The sequence below is a fragment of the Colias croceus genome, chromosome 18 (genome assembly GCF_905220415.1).
Source record: "Colias croceus chromosome 18, ilColCroc2.1".
Taxonomy (NCBI): domain Eukaryota; kingdom Metazoa; phylum Arthropoda; class Insecta; order Lepidoptera; family Pieridae; genus Colias; species Colias croceus.
The window spans coordinates 9,470,806-9,492,376 of record NC_059554.1 but is presented as its reverse complement, the minus strand read 5'-3'; the positions used below and the strand labels follow the sequence as shown (position 1 = coordinate 9,492,376).

The 21,571-nt window shown below is 31.8% G+C and overlaps 1 protein-coding gene across 1 annotated transcript in view; it reads right to left on the bottom strand.

Moving 5' to 3' along the window:
• Positions 1-21,571, bottom strand: part of LOC123699844 (protein sidekick-1) — a 218,310-nt gene that overhangs the window by 9,389 nt on the left and 187,350 nt on the right. Inside the window, exons 5-12 of the mRNA XM_045646884.1 lie at positions 16,196-16,328; positions 15,646-15,854; positions 15,287-15,397; positions 11,962-12,165; positions 11,107-11,258; positions 9,783-9,924; positions 5,632-5,762; positions 5,082-5,241 (exon numbers count right to left, since the gene is read on the bottom strand). Of these exons, the coding sequence (XP_045502840.1) occupies positions 5,082-5,241; positions 5,632-5,762; positions 9,783-9,924; positions 11,107-11,258; positions 11,962-12,165; positions 15,287-15,397; positions 15,646-15,854; positions 16,196-16,328 (1,242 nt within the window). The remainder of the gene's footprint in view (positions 1-5,081; positions 5,242-5,631; positions 5,763-9,782; positions 9,925-11,106; positions 11,259-11,961; positions 12,166-15,286; positions 15,398-15,645; positions 15,855-16,195; positions 16,329-21,571) is intronic.

Here is a 21,571-nt window from a genome sequence, read left to right as displayed (position 1 = left end):
GAACCCTTTTGATTTCTTCTAATTGGATTCCAGATACTGATGTTTCTCTGATCACATTATTTTTACGTTCTTTTTGAATTGCAACGGAGTTATTGTTTCGTTCAGTGTGTTTTATTATAGACAATAGACAAAGTACATTTATTCACAAAAATAACACATTATTACAACAGCTGACAATCACAATAATTAAACATAGAAAAAATACAAATAAAAAACACGAAACACATAATTTATGACAATTTTATACATAATAAATAAATAATTAAATAGGTTGCTAATAAGTGTTATGGCTGTGAAAGGGTCCTGGCTCAGCATATGTCATGAGTCGACTGACTCACGACGCTGTTGATTCTGCCAGAACCCAGAAGGCAGATGGAACCAAAAACGGAAAAAAAAAGAAAAAACTAACCAGAAGTAAATAAAAAAATAATTTAATAGGCAATATAAATAGATATAATATAATATTATAAATTAATATAGTATTATTTACAAAGATAAAATGCAGGGATGAAAGAAAGTTGGTATATACATGCACACACATACATACGTGTGTAGAACAGGTCACAAGAAAAACACAAGGAGATCAGGACAGAAGAGTAAATAAAATAATAATGTTTATACAAGTACAATATGGAATGAATAATAAGAGGGATACAAAGAAAGATACAGTGTGGCTTACGGGGGAAGAAGCTGAAGCGACATGAGATACTTTTTGTATGCACGTCGGAAGCTAAATTTAGTCTGCAGACATTTAATAGGAGGTGGTATATTGTTCCAGCATTTGGTAGCAGCATATCTGAAGCTCCCACGAAATGCTGCAGTTTTGTGTGACGGCACTGACAACTCCTTGGTTACACCCCTTATTAGATTGTAGAGCTGTGTTTTTTCAACTTTAAAGGTCACAAAGGTAATTATATTTAAAGAAACATATTATATTGTATACTTTAAGAGGAATTAACTTGAAATTTTCAAAATGTTATGAATAAAGTCACCAAGGTTTAAAAATATCTTGAATTACCTACGCAACTTGTCCTAAAATTGACATGCACTTTTACTATAGTTTATTTTTTACTAGATTTCCGCCCGCGGCTTCGCCCGCGTTTGCAAAGGAAAACCCGCATAGTTCCCGTTCTCGTGGAATTTCGGGGATAAAAACTATCCTATGTGTTAATCCAAGTTACCCTCTATATGTGTGCTAAATTTCATTGTAATCGGTTGAGTAGTTTTTACGTGAAAGAGTAACAAACATCCATACATCCATACAAACTTTCGCATTTATATTAGTAGGATTTCATAGCAATTTATATGTAATCTTCAGCCAACGTCGCATAAAGATATTTTACTTGGTCAGATTGAAATAAAATGAAACTTGTTCTAATCTTGCCATTTCTAAAGGAACATTTCACACCAAGATTTGTAAACCCAGGTCACACGAAAATCGAATGCTCGTTTCCATTGTCAAGCCCGTCTCATAATTGGATTACGTCACGTGTTTTCCCGTATCGTGCCGTGAGCTCAAACGCCCTAGTTTCTAGTTTACCACATTTTAGCGTATTAAAAGTGTACTGCGCTTTTTTCCTTTTGTAAACATGGTTGTGATGAAAAATCCACAGAAGTTTGATATTATTAAAACGTTATAGTTTGCTTGCGAACGATGAATCTACGAGATTTGAAAGGGTTTTGTTATTATAATAATGATTATAAAACGTAGAACGAGCATAAAAGTATTTTATCACTAGCTTTCCGCCCGCGGCTTCGCCCGCGTTTTCCAAGAAAAACCCGCATAGTTCCCATTCCGAGTTAAAACCTCTATGGGTACATTCAATTTACCCTCTATATATTGTGTGCTAAATTTCATTGCAATCGGTTCAGTAGTATTTGCGTGAAAAAGTAACAAACATACATACATACACATACATCCATCCTCACAAACTTTCGCATTTATCTGATTAGTAAGAAGGATTAACATCATTACTAACAAATGCTTTACAATCTGAGATGTGCCAAATCTATCTCTTTCATTATAATAAAAATTGTAAGTTCACTATAAAAACATAAAATAATAATTTTAATAGCCTTCAGTTCTAGTGTGTGCTGATATAAAATGTGCATTTAGTAAAGCAAACAATTTTCATGAGTGATAAAAGTTTACGTTAGAACGTCGGCCATTTTGTTATGCTGTTCAAATTACGTGACCGGTGCTCTGAAATTTTTATGTAAAAATTTTAGCAGTGGAAATATTTTAGTAGTGTCTACATGCTAATTGTGTATAAAAAATTGTTATTTTGTATAGAAATAAAGTTTTTAACACTTGATACGGGGTAACTTTTTGTTTGTATGTGAGTAACTTGCTCTTATTTATTTTGCGATTACTGTTTACAAGTAAATAAATAACGTTATTTTAAAGTTAGGTAAATGTTCAAAGTTCGTATAAGATTTAAGTTTTTAATTATTAATTTAAATTATGATGTTGCTGTTCTATTTTTTAGAGCAAAGGATATAAAAATTTTAAGCAAAAACGGTAGTAAATTCTCAGTATAAACTTTTTACACTTGTCCGAAAACTCGAATTACCTACTCATACAGCATCATATGCGAATATAATATAATGCTGCTTAAGCAATAATATTATATTGAGTAAATACTTTGTATGTGTTGATAGATAAATTCACTGATTCTTAAAATAAGTTAAAAAATACTCCTTTCATAGGACGATTTGACACCAATTTTTTATATAGGATCCATTGGCCTTGCTAGGGTCTGAAAGGGTTTCTGCAAGCCCTACTTAGTCATTGTTACCGAACCTGAATCGATTGACGATAGATTTGAGCTTTTATTCTTTTTATCAGTAATAGATTGATCGATATTTCACTTAAATGTCTATAGCATTGTAATAAATCTTGAACTAAATGGTTTGAATCGTTTTACTCTCAATACAGATATGAGATTGTGTCATTGGTTCGTATTGATACCTATTAAAAAATCATAAAAACAGACAGAAATATTTAATTTAATTATATAAGAAAAAGTCTGATCATATCTGCATTGTTTATAATGTGTAACTAGCCATCTGCGCGTGGCTAACAAATTATATGTTACCAGCTTCCTAAACAATTACTCTTTCTATTAAAAAATCTTATTATGAATAGCATATTTTTAAGCTTAAGCTTGTAGCATACCTACATAGGGACGAACAAACGATGACAACGACTTTTTTACACTATATTATAATCTAGATTAGAACACAACTTTTTAACTGCACGAATAAAATTAGACTAGTAAGTATTTATCGCGATTACCTAAATAGGCCACATGGCAAATGCATTTCGTATTTTTCACTGAATTTATCCACTTTTTAAGCAGATTTTCCTGCACTTAGCCTGAGAATAAATGGATGATCCAACTTCCACTGAAAGATTCCAACTATGGAAATCGAACAGGCAAATGGAATTTCACAATTAAATTATTACTAAACAGTTTGTAGGGGATTAAATTGTCCTCCAATGGTAGATTTTAGGCGCTCTAATTGAATCGGGTTGGGAACCATAACTGCGTCATGTGGGTAATATATGGCATAATTTAACAAGTTATAGTATATCTGATGATGTTTGATAATTGTTTTGAATCTATTTATTTTGAAGATTGTCTAAATTAAGAAGGTTTATTGTAACTGTAGCAAATATATTAAAGACTAGCTTCCGCCCGCGACTCCGTCCGCGCGGATGTCGGTCTTCGCGTGGATGGTTATTTCTCCATTTTGAGTACCTCTGTCAATAACATCTTATAAATATCTATTGGACCCAATTCCCAAATACGGCTAGGCCTATAAGGGGCCATCCATAAAGTACGTCACACTAATTTCATGAGTTTTTGAGCACCCCCCCGTCCTTGTCACAGGTGGTCACATTTCTAAGACCCCCCCCTCCCTAGTGTGACGTCACATGTTTTGCAATTTAACATCGAAAATTTTTTAAATTAAAACAGCAGTTCCGAAATTAGTTTTTTTTTTATGAAATCAACATAACAATATTTGAAACAATAACAAAATAATAAACTAATGAATAAATATAAATTGTCAACAAAACAATTTAAACCGTATTGCCCTAAAGATAGAGTTGGACATATTTTTTAGTTTAATTTATATTTCAAATTACGCGATTAGTACCTCTAGATTTTGAAATGTGATGTCACGAAACTTAGGACCCCTCCCACCACCATGTCACACTTTGTCGACCCCCTCCCCCCCTCTTTACGTGTGACGTACTTTATGGATGGCCCCTAATAATACGCAACGTGTGTTCGCGGTTCTACGGAACAACGTCTATGGATAAAACTGAAAAATTAAGATTAATTTTTTTCTACGTATTTTTCCAGGATAAAAAGTATCCTATTTTACGCCCAGGATAATAAGGTATAATTATACCAAGTTTCATCGAAATCGAACCGCTAGTATTCACGTGATGCCTTCACATACAGACAGACAGACAGCCAAAAATTTTTTTAATCACATATTTGGGTTTGGTATCGATCCAGTAACACCCCCTGCTATTTATTTTTTCAATATTTTCAATGTACAGAATTGACCCTTCTACAGATTTATTATATGTATAGATTAATCTTAAGGTATATTAACTATGTTATTTACTGCACTTAATTATACTCTTCAATTCATTTTTTATATAAGGTTAAATTTCGCAAAAATAGCCTTGAGAAATATTCACAGACTTGGCGTTCGCCCTGGCCACAGTTGACAGATATATACTACGTACACCTGGCTACGCACGATTTATTGTTGTCATTTCAAATTTTATCACTTCTCATCCTAATCCCAATAGTCACGAATACTACTAACCAAAAGTCATTAAAATCGGTTCAGCCGTTCTTTAGATACCAATAGTGTAACTAACAAGGCCTTAAAGAAATTTTATGCCTTTAACGGATTTTAAACGCGACTTATTAATTAGGTATATCATTAACCCGACATTTCCCATACTTTTTTTCATAACATAGAAAGAATAAAAGTCGAACTAGTGTGTTGTGCTTCTTTAAAAAATCTTAACTATAGATAGAAGATTCACTTACATCGAACAAGCAAAGATACAGGATTACTTGTTCCCTTCCCTTCGCTGTTCGCAGCCATACATGTGTAGTCACCTGCCGCCGCTCGCGTCACGCTCTGTAGTACTAAACTCTGAGCGCTCAGAATGATACCGGCCGCCTCGTTGTGGTATATTTCTGTGTTCTAGAAGTAATAAATCAATTAAATACTTATAGGAATCATTTTTGCCGGAGTTAACAATGCACACTTGTTTTTATCAAAATACATATTAATTGGCATCGACCTGATCATTATTATTTTAGCAACAGAGAAAAATATGATAAAGATGGTTATTTATCATAACCTAGTTTTATGAAATACAGTGTTTCAAATTTTCCAACAACATTAAAACTAAGAAGTTTCAATAACTTAAATGAGCATTAACAATTTCATGCAGAAGCATTCAATTCCCCAAAACATACATTTCAAAAGACATGTCTTAAAACAACGCTCATTCTATGACTTATACCATTTAAAAATACACAATACGTATAAAACTATCGACATTAATTGGCTTATCAATTTCGTACTTACCCCATGAAACCAAACAAGCCTATGTGTCTTAGGATTTGCTTTAACAGTACATTCAAAGTACACGTCATCCCCTTCTTTAATTTCATCAGGGTTTAAATTGGATCCCATCTTCAGGTCCACGATTGGTACATCTGAAACAAGATATTTAATATTTATTATATTCTGAAAAGAAATATTACCTACTGCTTATTTAGAAACTCATACCAAAGATTAGTAAATTGTTAAAATATTTGGATAAAACTATTGAGTAGGTTTTGCGATAGGAACTTTTCATTTCAGTACAAAATTGATTTTCGGTAATATTGTTATAACAGCTCTTAAAACATTCCTACCAACAATATCTGTAAATGAACATGAAAAAAGTCCCTCTCTATCGTATTTTATTAGCAATACTTTATTTTATTAAGACATTAAAATACAAGTTTATTTCAAAAAATCAAAAACAAAATCAAAAATATTTATTCTGTAACAAATATGATTACAATTTTTTACAGTCATTGAGACATACATTTAAGCAATTACATGCTTGTGTTAGGACATCTCGCTCTTCCGACAGTACATTATGCTTAAGTGTTACACGAATAACATTTTCTTAGATAAAGAGAAATATGTAAAAACTATTTAGATATATCTATAGGCAACAGAACAAGTGTGTGTATATGTGTGTGTGTGTGTGTGTGTGTGTGTGTTGGTGTGTGTGTGGGTGTGTGAATGTGCGTGTGTGTACGTGAGAGTGTGTGTAATGTGTATATTATATTATAATATGTTGATTTATTTTATTTAATTTTAATATTTCTTCTATTTCCTCATAATTTTTATATTTTAACCATTTAATTAGTTGCAATTTACACTCCTTCGTTGTTTTAGGATATTATATATTTAAGGCTTTATTTATTAAGTTGTATAGGCAAGAAGATTGTTTAGCCTGTTGTCTTCGAGCATAGGCGGTTTTAACAAGTACATCAACGTTAAAATTCTATCCAGTAGAGAGAGTTGGAACCTATGACGCTCTACCACCCAAAAACAGCGTAGTATTTAAAGTAATCATTGAAGCACAAATTACATTCTACAAAACATTTCCAATATCCTTTTCTCTGTAGATGGTTACTCTGAATTCCATCTTGAAATCCAACTATATTAAAAGTATTTTAATTTAAAAATAATTATGTAAAAGGTCTCTGGATTTAATTTTAAAACACTGGTATTCTTTATTTATGATTCTGCATTTAAAATGTAAAAGGTTTATTATATTGGTATTGTGTTTATTTATTACCATGATTAAGAAGTTGCAAATAAACCATTTATTTAAGTAATATTATATGCTTCTTTTCAATCCTTTTTTTTTAGTTTGTGTGATAAATTAATAAAAATTCCTGTGCCGCTTATGATAAGTTTTTCAATACCAAATGAGCCACTATAGACCACCTTTACGTATTTATTTTCATACAGAAAATAAGTCTATCTTATCTGTTTTATGTATACAGTGTCACTGAGTCATAATTAAAATACGTCTAAGTCTCATCTTAATTGATGAAAAACTCGACAGTGAAATGGAAAATTGTTTTAGATCGTTTTAATTATATGAAAATTAAAAGATAAAATGTTGGAAGCGATGTTATATGAGTTTTGAAATAAGGCGTTTGTAGACTGACGTGTATGCTGAATTAATTTATTTTCATAAAGTTGTATTCCAGGACTTTGAAGGACATATACAAACAAAAATACGGTGACATACAGCGTAACATATTATTTGAATTTTAGTTTCATAATTATTCATACGATACGAATTATTCAGACGATATAGTTCTTCTCTCTGAATCAAATACCCAACTACAGTACATGCTACAAACACTTAATGAATACAGCAAACAAATCGGCTTAGAGATGAATCTAACTAAAACGATGTTAATGACAAACAGTAGAGTGAAACCCACAATTTCAGTTGACAACAAAACATTAAATTATACAGATACATATATTTACTTGGGTAAACAAATCAGCTTTGACAAAACAAACAACGACCAAGAGGTAGAAAGACGGATACAACTCACCTGGAATAAATATTGGAGCCTGAAAGAAATATTCAAAAGCAATATGGCGATACAAATTAAATCTAAGGTCATGACGTCTTGCCTCCTACCATGTTTAACGTACGCCTGTCAAACCTGGAAATTTACAAACAGTATAAGACAGAAAATATCTACATGTCAACGAGGCATGGAGCGCAGTATGCTCAACATAAGAAAGATACAAAAAATAAGACATACTAAAATCAGACAAACAACAAAAGCTACTGACGCACTAAACCAGTCTCTAAAACTCAAATGGAAGTGGGCGGGACATGTAGCGCGACTTCAAGACCAGAGATGGACAAGGAGAGTAACGACATGGACCGGCCCTCTGGGCAAGCGCTGTAGAGGAAGGCCGCTTACGAGATGGCAAGACGAGATTGTCAGGACGGCTGGCCATGACTGGATTCATAAAGCCCTGAATAGGGAAAAATGGAAAACGTTGGAGGAGGCCTTCACCCGAGGAGGGGTTCTGGAAAACAAACCAAAATACTGAACAAAACATTAAAAACTACAAATATATTTAAATTAATATAATCAAGACAAGTAAAGGTTAAGTTTAGTAAAAAACAAATGTTATTTAAGTTTCTTGTTTCCTGGAAATATAAGGCTTTTTATTTTATTATTATTATAATTATTCATACTGCCTAGTTTTTTGTAATTTTTATTTAATTATTAAGCTATTGCATAGCTTATATCGCGGGCCTTGAGCGCGGGGACCGAATCGAGAAATTCCGTATAAAGTCCTCTACATGTATTGTTATTATTGTGTTACTTCAATTCCGGTATTCCTATTCCCTTTTCTTCATTTCTAAACATTTCACAATTAAGAAACGTCCTAAAACTCAGTAATATTATTAAAAACGCTCGCGTGTATCCCGCCTTATGAATGAATATTATAGTTTCCCCGCTGTACAAGCAAATGAATTTTTAATTAAGTCGTAAGACTTATATTTGCGTAGGACTAGATTGTCTTTGTGAATACATTTTTATTAAAACATTTATCAGTAAGTATTTAAGCTTCTATTTAATAAGAATAACGACTTTTCTCACTTTTAATCTTCTGATATAAAACACAGCTTTCTTAGAAAAAATAATTGATACGAAGTGACTCTTATCTTCTTATTCTTCTTACAGAGATTATGAAATTGACACAACGAACTGAAACTGGGTTTAAGATTCCGCTTCGCATTTCTCAAAAAATCTTCATCGACTTATTTGAATAGATAGTGGCTTATATTTCTGACTAGACCCGCGGCTTCGCTCGCTTCGCCTGAAACCTAATAAGTTATATACTATAATTATGTAATTTATTAGTCACAAAAAAGAACTAATTGCGTTTTTTGTAAAAAGTTTTCAAATCTCAGTTTGTACAACTTTTATTTAAATGATAAATATTTTACGATTCTACGTTTTTTAGAGTACCTACGTTTTCTAAAAATTCTGTAACAAAACCCGTTACCGTATAGCAGAATACTAGACTGTTTCATATTGCCTGTACAAATATAGCTTTAACCTATGACCTAGATATCTAGTACTCACAACTTTGATAATTATGCGCATATGTGTAAGGGAATGAATAGAATTAACCTTTTAAATTGTTTTAATATTTTGTTTTTCTTGTATTAATTTGTTTGTTGATACTGTTGTATCTACTAACAGTTTTGTTTATTCGTTTGATCTTACACTTTTAAAAGATAAACAGTATGATCGTATGTTTTTGCGTAGGTATAGGTTGATTATTTAGGTACCTAGGTTTTAGGTCTAGGTCGCGTACGTATGTTGTATACGAACTTATAAATTACTAGCGGTCCGCCCCGGCTTCGCCCGTGGTACATAGTTCGCAATAAAAGGTATATATGTTCTTCGTAGGGTCTAAAGATTGTCTGTGCCAAATTTCATCAAAGTCGGTTGAGAGATTTAAACGGGAAAGCGTAACAGACAGACAGACAGAGTTACTTTCGCATTTATAATATTAGTAGGGATGTATCTACAATCTACATAATATTTTTTTATAGTTTTTGTTTCATATTTATAGTATAAAAATGTGTTATTATTAATATAAATGATATTACTACTTACAATGCACATTCAACCGCCATTTATCTTCAATAGCAGAGTCTGGTATGAACTTGTTCTCAGCTCGGCAAGTCAAATACTTGCCGTCGTCTTCCACACTCGGTAATAGGCTTAGAACACTAAGTGTTTCGTTGTTTTCTGAGAACTAGAACAGGGAAACATGATTAGTTATTTAAACATCTATACATAAATATATATAAAACTAGCTTTCCGTCCGCGTTTTCAAAGTAAACCCCGCAAGTTACCGTTTCCGGGGGATTTCCGGGATAAAACCTATCCTATGTGTTTATCCAAGTTACCCTCTATATGTGTGCTAAATTTAATAGTAATCGGTTCAGTAGTATTTGCGTGAAAGAGTAACAAACACACACATACACATCCTCACAAACTTTCGCACTTTTAATATTAGTAGGATAGGATAAAGTCGGGGTTGATACATCACATAACTGTTTTCATTTTGCATAGCTTTAAATACCAATAGTAAAATTCCATAAACAAACGTTATTGCCAATATTTTACGAAACTTTAATTTCATTTCACGGGACTCATATTAAACAATAACAAACACCATCCATTATAAATTATAATTAAATCAATTTACCACAAAACAGAAGCGTTATAATGTTAATAATCTAAATTAAAATCTAGACAGATCTTAACAAAAGGTACCTTAATTAACCGCCTATCTAATTACTTAGAGAACCAAACTTTGTATTAAAGGCCTAGCGGAAAATTCCAGACAATAGTTTTTTAAAACGAAGGAAAAAACACGAAGAATCCCTTACGGAATTCCCATTATAGTTCAAGACGGAACGAAATATCGTTTATGCAGCTCTAATTAATTTATAACTTGATAAAATGGCGCGGATGTAATTAAAATTTATTATTCTTGCAGTTTCAAGTTAATTTATTGATTGAAATTACTATATTTCAATGCTTTTAAAGGTATGAACTAGAAATAAGGTATTGTTATTTTAGGGAACATTGTATAGATAGGGTCATTCATTTAAAAGCGAAATTCTCAAAAAATGCATTTTTACGTTATTAAAAATTTAATACAATTTATCTGACTGAGAAGATAGAAGTTACCCTATTGTTTTCTTCTTATTGCATTATACCAGAATCTACATTTTAAATTTACCTACATTCTTATATTTATCTTAATGTTTATTGAATTGTTTCATTGTATTAAATAAATAAAAATAATAATGTTTTACTAAATATGTTCCTACATATATATAGTCATCACAACACTCAAAACCCTTACTCCAAACAATACAGAATTCGCAAGAAAGGAATCTATCAATTACACAAGACAATAGCTCACATTTTTCGCCATCCTCTTCAGTTGTCTATTGTTCTTCCACCAAGTGACTGACGCCTCCGGCCGGGAGCCCGTCGTCTTGCATTCGACCTCATACCGTTTGTCAGCGGAGACCTGCCGCTCCTTGGTCAGTATGGCCACGGTTATCGGCTTCACTGTTCAATGAATTAGATTTATTATAAGTATTCGATGATGCTTGAAGCGTGTCGTTTGTTTGGATTGATTTACGGTTTGGACTAGGCTTTGTAATATGTTACCTGTCTGATAGATTTAATATGATGTCGAATAATATGATCTTTTCGGGTACTTTTATCAAGTACTACTAATCTTTGTTAGAAACATTAAATTCATGTAACACATTATTATAATAGAGATGTTGACAAAAATATTATGTGAAGAAGATATTAATACGTGTAACTATAATAAAAACAAAGCTGTTTATTGCTTTATAACAGCTTGTTTAAAACGATCATAAAAAAGCAGTAAAACTTACAGTATATTATCTGATCACTGTTTTGTGTTTATCGTCATGATCAAAGCAGAAATTTATAATGTATTTTATATGTCACGCTATTTAAAGCAATTACTGTAAATATTAATGAAGTTTGTGAACGAAATTTAATTAATAATGAAATTTTTTTACATTTATTATAGAAAATATATTACATTTTATCCTCTTTTACATATGATAAGTACGATAAATGGAAGCAAAGATGAACTTTACTTTCATATCCTAATTTTAGTTATTTCATATCAATCTATTTAGCTATTATCAGTAATTTAGACTGTAGTCTAACAGAACATGATAAGGCAAAACAGTGCCACAACACAATACCAATCAAAATTCGTATGACTCACGATTAATATCAAGTATCAAGACTTTGGTCTCCGGCGGTGCAAGGTTGGTATTAGACGCCTGGCACACCAGTCTTGCATTCAAGTGCTGTCTACCAACATTCGGAAAGGTCAGCGTGTTGACCGTGATCCCATCTGCTCTTTGCTCGAAGGAGTCATCTATGACCACGTTCTCAAGGTACCACGTGACGCGTGGGCGTGGTCGACCTGCGAAAGACATTACCACATTTTTAACCCTTAGCTGGTATCGCCTTTTTTGGCAACACTACCGGTATCGTGGGTCAAATTCTACCCATACCAAACAATCTGTTGTAGAACGTAGATTTTTTATTATTTGTATAAAATATGGTAAGATAAGAAATAAAAAAATATTTTTTTACAAAATTAACTTTATTTAATTTTAGAATATATAAAAAATATCATGTTTTACACGGATTTGTAATTAACCTTATTTTATGGCACTTTTTGGTTAGTGTGAACTTAAAACATAAAAAAAAATATAAATATTAGAAAAACTTTAACTAAAATATATTTATGGCACTTCTCATATCTTTATTATAACAAAAAAATAAATTGCTTCTGAAATCAGCATAAAATAAAAAAAATGACAACCAAAACCAAAATGACTTCTACCATCAAATATCATCCTCATCTTCATCACTCTCATCTCTCGTATTTTCGTTCCACGTATATTTTCTATTATTCTCGTATCTCTTCTTCGTTTTCACTGTCGTCAGAACTTACTCCAAGTACACTGTCTTCTGAGCAACTAACAGATTAGGGATTGTCTCGATCGCTGATGATTTCGTCGTCACAAAGTTGGTTTACATTTGGTATTCTTTCATTTTTCAATTCCAAATCATCACTTAAGTCGTCCATCAACTCCTCGATTTGTCTGTCGTTCAAAAAGCCCTCCAATGTAGTACAAATAAACAATAAAACAAAAAAGTAAGTAATTACACTCAGTGAAAAAAGTTACTTATTTGGTGTCGTGGGTCGAACGTGACCCAGAAAGCTACATACCTCCACTCCTAAGATAGTCACGGTCCTGCACATCCACCCCCCGCTAAAGCTAGCGACGCACTGAGAATACTTAGAAGCGCACAGTCGTTGCATAAATATTTAAAGAATTATAACCCAAAATGTGCGCTTCTGGGTCAAATTTGACCCACGATACCTGCTAAGGGTTAAGAGGAACTGCTAAAAACGGAAACGTTATTTCGTTTGAGAGGTAAGGCTGTACGGTAACTGTGATTCAATTATTTATTCTATTAATGCACTATTTCGATCACTTTTATAATACATTTTATTACGGGTACTTATTACAAAAGTAAATAAATAAATATTATATTTAAACTAAAGATAGATTTTCGTTAAATATATTTTTTTCGTCAGTTAAAAGTCATGAACAAACACATAATTTAACCAACCGAAATGAAAAGAAACTACCAAATAAACTACCATGAGAATATTCACACATATTTTCAAACATTTCATACTTCCAAACAATTGTCAGTAACACAGACTTTACTCAGATTGAAATAAACCAACAACCCATACTCTTACCCATACTAAATCTAAATTATCCAAACCTCTTCCTTCACCATTCACAACAAATTACAAGCATTGTTTGAAATTCAAAGCAATTAAGCCGCCCATACACGAACATAAAAACGCGCGTGTATAATTAAATAAAACAATAACATAATAGTTTGTATGTTAAGACAATAGACACTCAGATATAATGACGACCACGTTTGGTCTATGCCATGTTCGATTTCATGTAATAATCCTAGAAAATGACTTCCCACCTAATTGAATGTTTGGTAATAAAGTGTCGTGTTTAGTTGTGAGTTAAAGATATAGCAGTGATTGTTCGACATGACGTGTAAATAATTGAGTATCTGTAGTTATGTATTGCCGAGTCAAAGCAAACAACGATTAAATACAATAGAATTACTATGAAGAGATAAAGCTATGTTTTGGGTTTGAAATAAATTTTGTTTTCTATTTGAATTATTATTTAAGTAGTTATTAAAGTAAGTGAAAACAATTATGGACACAATTCTATAATGGATATTAATAATTTATAAATTTTAAAAGATTAAAAAAAAAAAAAAAATTCTTTATTATTCAAGACACGTACATTTTAAAAGATGATTTTATTATTTCATGTTATTTTTTAATTCGCAAATTTATTCGTATTCGATAACAGTTTACCTCATTAAATAAAATAACAGGTCGAGTATAGCCAACACCGATCCCACAAACACAGGTAAGCCCAGGGTGGTCGTTTCTTTAATGATCTGATAACAATCAAGATATAGTGATATGATACTTAATGTGTGCATAATGTGGAGGTGTTAAATTATGGACTTTAATTATTTATAACGAAAAACTGGTAATTTGTGGTATTTTGGGAAATAAGGTTTGACTTTTTTGTAAAGTGTAGGTGTAAGAAATGTTAATTGTCCCCTTTTTTAGAAGAAAATTCTGATGATGTATAATTTAAACGTTTTATTTGTTCTTAAATTCCAATTTATTTATTAGACAATAAATGTTGCATGAAATGCACTTCGAATTTTGTTGATTTAACACTATTGATTATTAATTTAAATACGTAATTAGAAATAGCTCCGACTGAAAAAAAAATTGCTTTCAAAACTGCTTTAGAAATTTATCTATAACATCTACTACATACTAAGATGGAATGTACCTAGATTGAATTAAAATTAATTTCTTATGGTTTCTTTCGTTCGTATATCCAAATTTTATCGATTAATTTATCGACTTTGATCCATTTCTTAAAATGTATTGGGCGACAAACTAATAATGCGTTGAACAACTCAAAAATCACAGTTAATCACAGTTTAAACCAAGTTTAAACAGAACGTGAGGTTTAATCAATCATTTGAAACTAGTGTCATGTATCAAAAGAAATTTTTAGTCAGTAGCAATAAGCAAAAGTACGGGGAATCAATAATACGTGATTACTGAGCTTTGTATGCCAATTAGCTTATTTCAAACCACTTTATTCAATACTAGCTGTGCCGCGTGGTTTCACTCGCAGATGAACCTACAAAATCAAGTATTTCTATAGCTCTTGTGTTATTCTGAATTACAATCTATATAAATGTAAAGTTTCATCCAAATCTGTAAATCATTTTGTTCGTGAAAGAGTATCAAACGTATACATATACATTCACCATCACAAACATTCGCATTTAAAATATTAGCAGGAGTAAGAAGTAGGTTATGAAATATATTATTTTAAATTAAGTTTAATAGATTTTAATATAGATAGATATTATTAAAGTTTTTAACTCACCTCCCTCGACTTCGCAGATTAATAAAACATTAGAGCCTTCGTTATAAGGCTCTACGAGTTTTGTTCTGTCTCTTCTTTTAGCGTCGTATATTGTAGGTCTGCTGGGTGGGACTGAAATTGAAGTATAAAATCAATAATCAGTAGTAATTTAGTTACTCTGTACAATAAACTTACATTTATTAGTTATATAAGTTAAATTTTATTGGTAGCTACACATAGAATAATTATCATTTGTATGAACAAATAGCTAAATTTAATATAGCTATTTGTACTTATTAGAGATGATAAATTTTTAACCCAAGAATTAAATACAAACTTAAAATATACCAAAGTCTATACTACTACATATCTATACTTACTTATAACAGTAAAATTGACTTTCAAATTCCTAGTTGGCGAATTCTTAAAATCCACCCTACATCGATACACGCCCGCATCCACGGCCATAACGTTGTCTATCATCAGCACCGCTGGTGTGGCGCCCCCCCTGAAGTACGCCCTGTTCCCGAAGACCAGGGGGGAGGACCAGAGCTTGGGCTGGTTGTAGGAGCGGCCTCTGATGTCGTAACTGGCGAGAAGAAAGGATACATAAGCACAATAATGTTTAAATTTTTAAAGATATATATTTAAAAATTGTTTTACCATTAAAAAGAGTACATCTTAGTTGAAAAACATAGGGAATTCTGTATAGAGAAGTTGGAAAGCAGCTAGCATGTTACAATAACATGTAAATTAGTATGATAAAAAGGATTTATATGATTTATATTTACTATTTAACAAAAATATATAGAGCATTTTTGCTCTTCTAACATGATCGATTACTCTTCGGTACACAACTGAGTATCATAACCCAAATTTAGAACTTCCTGATCACTAGCAAGCGAACTTCTCAAAAGCTCAAATTCCCACCTGTACAGCGGTTCACCATCAGACTCCTTGAACCACAGCACCATGACAACCGCGTCGTCAGAGTGTAGCGGCTGGATGTCGCACGGCAATGACGCTTTCTTGCCGAGCACCCCTTGCACGTCTGATGTTGGCACTGCAAATAGAATTACGTTATAATATATTACATACAGTTATACAGGGTGTTGTATTTATAAAATATTATACAGGACGTTATATTTAGTAAGATATATGGAGAGACATAAGTAGAAACTATACCATCGGTTTAGGAGACAATAATTTTTGCTTAAAAATAAAATTTGAACTGCGTTTGTAAATTGACACATTATTTAGATAATAATATAACCATTATATTCTGCGTAATATTTGTAATCCATACAAATATTATAAATGCGAAAGTAACTCTGTCTGTCTGTCTGTTACTCAATCACGCCTAAACTACTGAACCAATTTGCATGAAATTTGGTATGGAGATATTTTGATACCCGAGAAAGGACATAGGCTACCTTTTATTGCGAAATATATCCACTAGTAATAGATAAACATTTATAAAACACTAGCTGTCCCGGCAAACTTTGTTCTACCTTACTCTTCATCACTTAGTATGAATAATAGATGTTAGCCGATTCTCAGACCTACCCGACATTCGACATACACACAAAATTTCATGAGAATCGGTCCAGCCGCTTTGGAGGAGTATGGTAACTAACATTGTGACAGGGGAATTTTATATAATTATTAGAAGAAGAAGATGAGAATACAAAAGTTAAAAAAAGTTAAGTTCCAACATTGATAGCAATGTACTTGATCCTTACATCTTAACTTTATAAAAACTTCTCGATTGTAATCTTTATTGAGCCAAAGAATAAAATGCTTGTTATACCCACATTTAAAAAAAGTAAACTCGAGATTATATTTTTTGGTTTTTATGGCATTCAAATGCTTTATAAATATAAATTTATAATTATTATTATAAATTTATATTTATAAATATAATTATCTTTTCTATCCTTTATAAATTTATATAAACTCGAGATGTTTAGATAAATTTTAAATTCAAAAAGAAAGCCTAAAAAATTCACAAATTCAAATAGGTCAAGACGACTTCAAAGAAATTGTAGTTTATCTCGTCTTTGTAAAAGGTATTCAAGTAAATTGACGTTTTTACAGCATTTTAAAGGAATTTTGTACTAGAATTGAAATTTCAATTGAGGCTATAGTTATTGTTTTAAATGGAATGTCTTGAAGGTATCGACCGCCTCCGTGGTACAGTGGTTGACGCTTCCCGGTAGAGACGAAGAAAAAAAAATGTCTCGGTCTGGTAGGACACAGAAGGCTGATCACCTACTTGTCCCTAAAGAAAATTGATCAGTGAAACAGATGTATAATGCATCTTCCCCTTACCCCACTAGGGGACATGGGACTTCACTTTTCGTGAAGGTATGAAATTCAAGCGTTTTCTTTCATTCAAGTTATGTCATAAAATTGCCTTTGAAGATGAACTAGAAAAAAAAATTACACGTCACACTGATGATTCTCAAAATAGAGGAATGACCTTTTCAGTTCGCACCGGGAATCGAACTTAAACCTTTTCACTTGCAACTTTCAAATGATCGATAAACTTACGAACCAAATTTAATTTAATTAATCTCAAATATTATTATGTTCCTGAAACGTAAATTATTAAAGTTCATAGTATGTATTCAATCTTAATAACTAGGGATAGTGCACATTCAATTATTTACATTATTAATTCAATTTATTATCTCGCGTTAACATAACACAAAAGAAATTAAAGACTTTTTCACGGATTTTAAACGCGATTTGTTCATTATGTTACAAACAATAATTCTATAGTTTCTATCGTTTAAAACCCGTTAAAAAGAATTCAATTTCTAAATGATACCACTCGGGTAAAAATACATGAAAATACGATGGCATAAAAGCCTAAAAATATATCGCATGTTTCCCTTCAGTTAAATCCACATCAGGGCTTATTCTTCGACAAATATAGTCCAGTTATAAGTGTAATACGACGAAGAAACGACGTTGCTATCTTGAAATACATTCTCACTATAATATGAAACAGAAATACGAGTGTCTGAAGCTTTGTGAATGAAATAGGAGATATTTTACAGATTAGGTACATGTTATTTCTCATATTATAAGGAACTGTAGTTTTATCTAGAAGTGAAACTTATTTAGCCGCTTTGAGAGTAAAATTTCAAGGTCGCGTCAGGGAAATACCGTCACGTCATGACAATATCGTCACGTCATTATTTTGGTATCTTTGAATCTTGCTAGAAGTTTCAGTTTTGACACGTGTGCTCGGCACAAACGCTCTTTTTTTGTATGCAAATTTTTGTATGTCCCTGATTACGAATAAAACATCTATTTATACATTTAATATCCGCATTCAAGCCAATAAAAAGTAACTTAAACACTTCGATGTTCTAACAAAGTAAGGCAGGAGTGTCAGTATTACTTTATTAGCAATCAAGTATCGAAGACTCGGTCATAACTTTCTTGTTACTAAATAAGTCACGGATGTGCCTAAGGGTGGGGGTACAATGGGATTTTTCGTATTTTTATTTCATTTATTATAAAGGAAATAAATCGATGTTAAAATATAATAATAACTTTAGCTGTGTGTATTATGTTATGCATAACTGCTACAAGTAGACAGAATATATTATATTTTATATAATACCACATTGATTGAAAATAATGTCTGCACATGTAAATGAAGATATCGCTATTAACAAAAGATAAACAAGATTTTATATGTGTATAAATAACGCAGTAGCAAAGGCAAATATAAATTATGAGTATGTACAGATTTATAAAAATGAAATATTCATAATAATAATTGTTTAAAAATATAATTTTATCCATTAAATGTAAGCAGACAAGTTGTCTGACCCACGTAACTTCAACTTAGCTGAGCACTGTCATTTTTCTTTTGTTTGACAATACTTGTCTTGATCTCAGACTTGACAATGGAATAATCCTCCCACAGACTCGGTAAAAATGGGCAAAATAATCGTGAATTAACCTTATTTATCTTGTCGTCTTTGTATTTTGATTAGATACATAATATTTACAAGTTATCATATTTCTTTGAAAGAAATTTCAAAGATTCTATGCAGATTTGCAATTTTCTGTTATACAATAGGATACTTAATTGCAATAATCGCTTAAGCAATTTATTTTTCTAAAATACGGTTAGGTTTAACCTAAAAAGTTAAGTCCGAAAATTTACTACTGTACCTGCACAATGGACATTTCATCGTTTGATTATATGTACATATTTACAAGTTATCATATTTGATCCACATTGACCTTTGACTTAGCTAATAGAAAAATAATAGAACTTTAACTCAGCTAGACAAGCAAACGCCACGATCTGGTACCAACTGCTCATGTGTCCCCGAAGCACGCAGTTCATTACCCTTGTAACCCGCGGCTATGTAACCCTTAATAAGAGCCCAGTGTGCCACGACCTTTATCTTTTTATTCACCTGAATGGAGTTCGGACACGCCAATAGGTGTGCACTTAATGTCTGACATAATGTTTGTTGATAGTAAAACGGTAGTTGAGATATAACGATGTTCCGAAGCGTTGTTAGCACGAATAGGCTGTGTTCAGTTTTATTATGTATACGATGGTAGGATAGTGTAAGTGTGTAGTTAATCTATGAATAACGAATTAGTCTTTTGATTGGTTTGTCTTTTGTATTTGAGATGTAGAGTTGCTGGATTGTAGAGTTAAAAATAATAGCGTTATCGGAAAAATTGAAGAAAAAACAGTGTTTGTTTCACAGATCTACACATCAGAGTTAGTCACTAAGAAAGTTATTTTTGGTAGATAGTCAAATCAGTATATCAACCTTTAATACAAAAAAAATACCATCTATGAAAGAGGTTCATATTAAAAAATGTCGTGTCTAAATGCATAAAAGCAGTAGTTACGTGTAAATAATCGCGATCATCAACTCCATATTATAAAACAAAGTCACTTTCTCTGTCCCTTTGTATGCTTAAATCTTTAAAGCTACGCAACGGATTTTGATGCGGTTTTTTAATAGATAGAGTTATTCAAGAGGAAGGTTTTAGTATATAATATATTTGGATTTAGACAAAACGGGCGAAGCCGCACGCGGTAAGCTAGTCGACTATAAACAATATACTTAATCAACAAAAACAAACCTATATTCATATTATAGCCTTTTACTAACCCTATCATTCCAAACTGACTAAGCCTATACTAATAACTGCTTCATTTATGTCACTGTTTGTTCACCAATGTTTGTCAAACATTTGTGCTTCGAGTGGCTCCTTGATCGATGTCAATCAAATATTAAACAAAATAAACATTTCTATGATTCTTGACATACATTTTGATTGGTAGAAACGTTCTTGTTTGCCTTTTGAGCACATAATATGTGTGATGAAATAAAATAGAAGGTTGTAAAACAAATCAAACAATTAGGAATGATTACGTTGTACTAGATATCGAATTTCGTATACACAATAATATAGGTAAGTTAATACGTTTATTTGATACTAGCTTTCCGCCGCGGCTTCGCCCACGTTTTCATAGAAAAACCCGCATAGTTCCTGTTCCCATGGGATTTCCGGGATAAAACCTATTCTATGTATTAAGCTACACTCTATATAATATAATTTTCATCTTATTAACTACTTTTTAATTACAAGGTAGTTTACAAACGTAGCATGAATCATTTTTCAATATACATATTATATCCGTGGTACTTCTATATTATACACCCACGTAACAATAAACGCTATTCTTTCACATTATAACGTGTAACACAGCAATTTTACCAACAAAAAAATAACAATATACAAGTAATTATCATCTGTAATAATAAAATGACACAAGAAATAATCAATCATCACAAGGACGGCTATGACATCTCGCTACAAATGAGTGTCTTGTAATGATGTAATCGTAAAAATTGACTCATATTTTTTGTGGGAGTTTTGATTAATTTGATTCGGTCATGGTTTTAATTTTAAAGCGAATTTACATCCTGTTTCAGTGTGACGAATAACAATAGCATCATGGGATTTAATAGTAATCATATGCAGGATTAAGTTCTTAGAAATCGTAAGGATTAAAATTATGCTAGGCCTTGATTAGAAGATACAACTATTTTTTTGTGCAATGAAAAACAAACGAGTACTTACACTTAGTGTGTGATTCAATGCCTGAACAATCGTAGGTACATACTATGTTCTTCTTCTCATAATAATTGCAATTTGTCTAATTGCAATTATTATGAGAAGTTATTATGTCATTTCAAAACCTTACTTAACCAATAATCTTCGTCGTGAGATCTACCTATGCTATCT